The 7,422-nt window shown below is 33.0% G+C and overlaps 1 protein-coding gene across 1 annotated transcript; it reads right to left on the reverse strand.

The window, feature by feature from the left end:
* Window positions 1-956: 956 nt before the first annotated feature.
* LOC134692248 (G-protein coupled receptor 157-like) lies at window positions 957-3,409 on the reverse strand. Its single transcript, XM_063552698.1, has 3 exons — window positions 2,965-3,409; window positions 1,604-1,809; window positions 957-1,328 (listed from the first exon to the last, which is right to left on the reverse strand). The coding sequence occupies exons 1-3, from the start codon at window positions 3,380-3,382 to the stop codon at window positions 957-959; spliced, it is 996 nt and encodes a 331-aa protein (XP_063408768.1). The 5' UTR covers window positions 3,383-3,409.
* Window positions 3,410-7,422: the final 4,013 nt, after the last annotated feature.

Below are 7,422 nucleotides of genomic sequence, written 5' to 3' on the forward strand. Positions count from 1 at the left end.
TTCAATTTTTGACCAACTGCAACTACCATCATTAAAAAGACCGCCGAACATTAAGAAAGACTGTTCTGCAAAAGTATTCACGGCCAGGCAAACTTATCTGACTAACTGAAAAAAACTCATCAAGGACAAGAATGAACATGCATTGCTAAGATTTCCTCAGACAAAACACAAAATCGGACACTTTTTAAAAAGTCTTATACCACATACCATTGAAGACTAGAACCAACTACCACCGGATATTTTCATCAAAATCCGGACAGTAGAAGAACCAGCTAAAACCTTTAGCGATATTGTAGAAAGGGCGGACGTAATTAAATTATTGACGCACACGCGGTATACAATTGTTATCAAAAGTACCAGGATTATAATTTAGTACACCAGACGCGCGTTTCGTCTACATAAGACTCATCAGTGACGCTCATATCAAAATATTTATAAAACCAAATAAGTACAGAGTTGAAGAGCATTGAGGATCCAAAATTCCAAAAAAGTTGTGCCAAATACGGCTAAGGTAATCTATGCCAGGGATAGGAAAATCCAATAGTTTTTCGAATTATTCAAAGTTTTGTAAACAGGAAATTTATAAAAATGACCACACTATTGATATTCATGTCAACAACGAAGTGCTGACTACTGGGCTTGGTGATACCCTCGGGGACGAAACGTCCACCAGCAGTGGCATCGACCCAATGGTGTAAATTGTTATCAAAGGTACCAGGATTATAATTTAGTACGCCAAACGTACAAAACCTTATATTAATATCCTAGGATGCATCACCGTATTCAAGATCAATATCAATGAGTTCAAGATTAAAATGATGATGAGATTTTTTTTTGTAAAGAAGAAAGGTTCCTTGATCAGGAATAATGATAATGGATAAATCAATGATAAAGAATACAAAAAGACGTATACAACATATATAGTATAATCAGAAAGAAACAAAATTGAAAATAAGTTAGAAAAACGAAGTACTCTCGTTATTTTGTTTTATCTTTTCACCGAATCTGTTTAACTGCCTTCTACAAATACTTGATTTTACATGTGTACGAACGGTTTTGTCACATAAACAGAAAAGAATAAAATTCCAAAACGCCTGCGCACTGTCGCCATATGAATGTAGATATAATAAAGCTTGTTTTATTACATGGTCATAACAGTAGTTGTTAAACGGTACATCGGTTCTAACCAAACCTAGAACCAATCGTATAATTCCCCACATGCGTAGACAGTAGATGATAAGACAGCTGATACAGTATATTTCATCTTCCCGTCTCAATTCATTACTGATTTGGTTCCACTGAAGAACGTTTCTATTAAATCTTCTACCCTGAAAATACAAAGGTTCACATTAAATTGTAAATCATTTTGTTTTATATGACATGTATATTGTTTTGGTTGTAGATTTAGTCCAGAGCATCACGTGTTAATCTACTAGTAGTTTAATTTTTATCTTGAAATTTCAATTGTTTAGCATTGTTTTTTACGTTGTCAGTCTTGTTATTTGACACGTGCTTCAAATTGGTTATTACGTATTTGCTTTTTCAATGTATACAATTGTTTATATGCAATATTGGTGACCGTACATGCTTTGAATTTACTCACTTGTCTATATGTTTTGAGTTTCATCATCATATATAGAATTGCAATTACAACATAAGTGATGACTTCCCATCCTTTTCCCGTCACAAGCATCCAGAATAATCCCCATTTTGTATCTACTGGAACCTTTAACCAACACCATACGCCATTTATGGAGTAAGTACCATTACCAAGTTTGTCCCATAAATATGCTGTTAATGTAATTACTCCTGAATAATTCAAATTAAGATAACAGTCAAGTAGAGTTTTTCGGATTTTATCAATCTTACGACTACCGCTATGTTAAAATTTGTGAGTTGGAGTGAATTTTATTTATTTTACTTAGTTCAAAGACATGCAAAAGATACCAAAGGAACATTCAAACACATCAATAGAAAATAAACTGATAACTCCAAGGTCTTATATTATAAAGAAACAAAAAGAAGTGAAATGATAGCATACAATGCACAACTCAGAAACTTTAGACTGAGCAGCACACACCCTAGCAAAAGCTGGTCTCATCCCATGGTTCTCCGGATGGGAAACTATACGGTAAGGAATCATTGACGATCATTTGAGGTCACATGACTAATTTGGAGATCTTTACCAAGTTTGCAAGACATTTGACAAGAAATGAATAAGAATATTATTGTCTTTACTCCATTAGAGGCTAAAGATACATGAAATGCCATGGGGGAAACTTCAAACGACAATAAGACAAGCAGTATAGACAAACAATCAACTAAGAAAACAAGAGGACGATTATTTTTACAGGGTTCATTTTGCAGATCAGCACACGATGATCGTATTCAAAGGTCGCTTGCTCATTTAACAATAAGGAAGTTATTTATCCCTAATATTCTTTTTCAATCACTGGTATGATATGAATAATCCGAAAAAAAGATAAACGTCATAAAGAGTTGTTACCCAATTACCTCAAAAGATGAATTGATCATGTTTTGTTTAGATTAGCCTTGTATTGATGTTTTAGGACATTTTAAAAAATAGTTTATATATAAGAATAACAAACGACAGACGATAAGTTATGGTTATTGTTCACATGGACAATAAATGATAAAATAACTGACAAGCATATCAAAGACCCGTATGACAGAAGTACGTGTCCCTAAATACACACCATGAAAAGCATTAATTGTGAAAGATACGGAAAAACTAAAAATTGATACAGAAAAATATTGGAAAGTTTTTACCACGAAATTTATTTAAACACGCAATTATAGATAAAAGTGCATACATTTATTGACTTATATAGGTTTCATATTAATGATATACATACATGTAATGTAATTTTAACCTATTTAACTGTCCTGAAAATAAAAATTTATCAAAACAAAAAATAAGATAATTCTTGCTAACGTACCTACCAGGTATCCCCCATACAATAACATGAATTACTTTCATTGTTTTTCTGGTTAAAAGCGGGTCTTCCTGTATCCAAACACATCGAAAAAGATACACCGCTATTGATAAAATCCATAGAAATGAGAAGATACTGAAAGTAGTGGTAATAAAGCTCTGTCCCACACACACAGGAGTACTGAAGAGAGACTGTTTTGAATCCAAATAATAAAACTGTACGCCTCCCACGCCGTTTCCAAATGCAATGCAAATGTCAGCGATTGTCAGAGCAACCAATAAATCGCGGACTCGATTTTGAGTTTCCGTGATACTCGAATATGACCATATTATCAATAAACCACCAATGATAGAAAGAACTGAACTTGCAACTGTTATTCCAGCAGAAATAGTTAGTTCTTCATCAGAGAAATCTGTTTTGTTCATCTTAAAACAATATTTAATTCAATTTTGTTTACACGTGGTTAATGAAAATTCCCTTTCAATGTTAATGTTATCACTAGGAAAAGTTACTGTAGATAACAAATGCATTTGATTTTAACACATGATTTAATCAGTCATGTATTGTTATTTGATAGGGCGACACCCATCACAATCACAGTAATGATCATGTCTATATCAAATACTCGAATTGGCAAAGCACATTTTGATCTAATAATGGGTAACCGCAGTGTTGTTATAGGGGAAATTCCAACAGTGTTTACCAAAAGTATTGATTGTTAGATAATAACACGTCAAGCTTCCCTGCATAAAATCCGTATTATTAATTAGATAATAGAAGATGTGGTATGAGTGCCGATAAGACAACTGTCCATTTAAGCTGTATTTGGCAAAATGTTTAGGAATTTTTGGTACTCAATGCTCTTTAACTTCGTACTTTATTTGTCCTATTATAACATTTTTGATTCGAGCGTCACTGATCAGTCTTTTGTATACGAAATGCGCGTCTGGCGTAAATATTAAATTTTATTATAGTATCTATGATGAGTTTATTTAAGTCACAATTTGTAAAAGTTTACCATTATAGGTAAAAATCTGGTCTTAAACACGAAGCCTTAACTCACACTGAACACCAAGTTATAAAGGGCCTCAATAATTATCAGAGTAAAACAATTCAAACGAAAACCAACAATCTAATCTATATAAAAAAAAACCGAGAAACGAGAAACACATGTGAACCACATCAACAAACGACAACCACTGAACATTAGGTTCCCAAATTATGACTAGTGCAAATAAATGCAGCGGGTTAAAACGATTGACAAGGTACCAAAAGAGGGACCTTTAATAGGTACCAACCTTCACCCTTACTTGAAACAATAGTGTTACATCACAACATGGAAATACACACTATTGAATATCAATGGCTTAAGTGAACACACTTATAAATTTGAATAATTGGGGATGGATAAAGACTTGTTTTACTGTTTAAAAAAAGCGTGCAGAAACAAATCAGTCCAACTACTGGCTTTCACATGTTTTCGTGTCAGAATTACTGACAATGGTTAAACAAGAAAAGCGCTTATTTCCAATCACTTTATTTACAATCGAACGTTTACCATGTCTACAATATATATGTAGTTTCCGCCTTCGATAAGGTATGTCACACATCGTAATCTTTCAATAAAAATAAATACAATCTCTCAAATCAGATAACTTATTTATTAACCTATAAAGTCACACTGAAATGAGATTCAAATGAACCCACTAGTAAACATCCTGGTCGAATTATATGCTGCCAGCAGCGTTACTACATGGGACTAATATAACTGATTGTTAACGCACGTGCCCATGCCAAACGATATATTGAACCTAAGAATGCAATACCATTTGCGAATAGGGTATCCTTTTGTAGATCCATGACTGAAGTTCTTGCACTTAAAATAAAAATATTTTCTCTCCAAACTTACACATTATTCGATCTGCTTAGGACTATAGGTAGACAAAATAAAAGGGTTGCGAAAATTTGTGAAGCAATTATTTGTTGACATTAGTATTGTTTGATAAAAAATAGTACGCATATGATCGCTGCTTTGGATTATTATATTCATATTACACATTATTCTCCTGACAGAACCTTTTGTAGTTGACTATACAGTATGGATGAAGGCTTTATAAATGGAGACAAATGATTTCTATTATCAGGTTCATAATGAATCTGTTGAATACCTATCGAATCGGAAATCATGGTAGATCTTCCTTAAAGCTTTTAATAAAGTTTTACTTCAGTTTCATTATGTATATCTTTTATATTCATTTGATAAAATTTACTGTTTGCAATAGCATTAATTGTTCTAAATAATAAGGATGTTCTTATCCCAAGCATAAAAACATAGCCGTATTTGACACAACTTTTTTCAACTTTTAATCTTCAGTGCTGTACAACTTTGTACTTTTTTTCACTTTCGATCTTTTATATCTGGGCATCACTGGTGAGTCTGTGGACGAGGCGCGTTTTTGGCGTATTTAATTTTAAACCTGATGCTTTTTGTTATCTATAAATCATGTGTTTCTTTTTCTAATACGTTCTCCTATTTATTTGTATTGTAGTCCTGTAATATCATGTTGTCATTTCAATGTTATATTCAACATTGCCATTAAAGTGCAAGGTTTGGCATGCCACAACACCAGGTTCAACCCACCATGTTTTCCCTTAAAAATGTTCTATACCAAGTCAGGAATATGGCAATTGTTATAGTATTGTTTGTTTCTGTGTGTGTTACATTTTAACGTTGCGTCGTTTGTTTTCTCTTATTTTTGAGTGTAAATTCACATTGCGATAAGACGTGTTACGGAACTTGTCTATCCCAAATTTATGTATTTGGTTTTGATGTTATATTTGTTATTCTCAAGGGATTTTGCCTGATGCTTGGTCCCTTTCTGCGTGTGTTAAATTTTAGTGTTGTTTCGTTGTTCTCCTCTTATATTTAATGTGTTTTCCTCGGTTATAGTTTGTTACCCCGAGTTTGTTTTTTGTCCATGGATTTTTGAGTTTTTAACAGCGGTATACCACTGTTGCCTTTATTTATATCAACTAGTAATATTTGCAAAACAATAATGTAAAGACAGCGTAACCGTCTATATCTACTATGTTTGATAAGACAGACAATTTAGCTTTGCAACCGGTTATTCATTGGATTTGAATGTAAAGATCACTTGTTGACAAGACATTCCGTCGATGTTTTTATCTTGCAAAAAATCCTAAACTCCAAGGAAAATTCAGAAGAGAGGTATCACCATTTACCACACAGGGAAATTACTGTACCTGGTCATGCATATGACACTTTTCTCTTTATGTTTGTTTTATGTAATTTTACTTTTTGACAAAGGACAATCCGATATGAATTATCATTGGATGTACGGTATGACTTTTATTTATTTTATTTACAGACAACAAAATTCATAATAACTTTTTTCATTTGTCACAGGTGACCATAACATATACAGCGTAACTCGGAAACATGATGAGTATTTCGTTTAGAAAAATATGTAGTTGTGTATTTTGATCTATAATACAATGTTAATACAACATAAAACAGGTTGAGATGTAAAACAATATCAACAAGAATGTGTCCAAAGTACATGAATGCCCCACTGGCACTTTCATTTTATATGTTCAGTTCATCGTGAAATTGGGGTCAAAAGTCTAATTTGGCTTTAAAATGAGAAAGATCATATCATAAGCAACAAGTGTAATAAGTTTCAAGTTGATTAGACTTCATCTTCATCAAATACTACCTTGAACAAAAACTTTAACCTGCGTACGAACAAACGACCGAACGGACGGACGAACGATCGAACGGAGCCACAGACCAGAAAACATAATGCCCCTCTACTATTGTAGGTGGGGCATAAATAGACAACGTTAACCTTAGCCTGGACAAAATGACACTCAATAAAATACTCCACACAGGTAAATACACCAATGTTACTGCAATGAGAACATGGAGTACCGAAATATATTTTTTTTAACAGAAATTGATAAATTTGTTGTTCATAGTATGAGAACAGAAGTGCAAATTTAGCCTCATACTATATATTTATCAAAGGTTGTATACATTGAAAATAGTGTGACGAAATAGAACACAAAATAAGTAAATATGAATAACACAAATGCATTACCAAGTGTATCAACAGGTCAAATTAACACGAAAGTATGATTTGAGAGTACTTGCAGTTACTGAAAGCTAGACAAACGCTAACAACAGTCAAGTTTAAAAAATCATTAATCAGCAACTAAAATCAACTTAAATCCATCCCAGGGATTTAGTGTTTTAACGTCATTGGCGGTCAAAAAAGACACAACTTCTGCAATGCAAAATATGAGTACTGACAGGCAGAAGGATAGTCTGGATTTAAGATTATAATAAATGTGTAAATAACATCATATATAGATAAAGCAATATCTATTTTAAAAATGAACTTGGAAGTAAACATATCCCCCCTACCCCGACCCCCCAAAAAAT

This window comes from Mytilus trossulus, chromosome 12, assembly GCF_036588685.1.
Source record: "Mytilus trossulus isolate FHL-02 chromosome 12, PNRI_Mtr1.1.1.hap1, whole genome shotgun sequence".
NCBI lineage: Eukaryota > Metazoa > Mollusca > Bivalvia > Mytilida > Mytilidae > Mytilus > Mytilus trossulus.

Excerpts from the sequence above, each read along its gene's own strand:
- LOC134692248 (XM_063552698.1), bottom strand. The coding sequence starts at position 3,382 with ATGAACAAAACAGATTTCTCTGATGAAGAACTAACTATTTCTGCTGGA. Across the intron at positions 1,810-2,964 it reads TATTGTATGGGGGATACCTG|GAGTAATTACATTAACAGCA; the intron begins GTAGGTACGTTA and ends TGAATTATTCAG. Across the intron at positions 1,329-1,603 it reads AACTCAAAACATATAGACAA|GGTAGAAGATTTAATAGAAA; the intron begins GTGAGTAAATTC and ends TTGTATTTTCAG.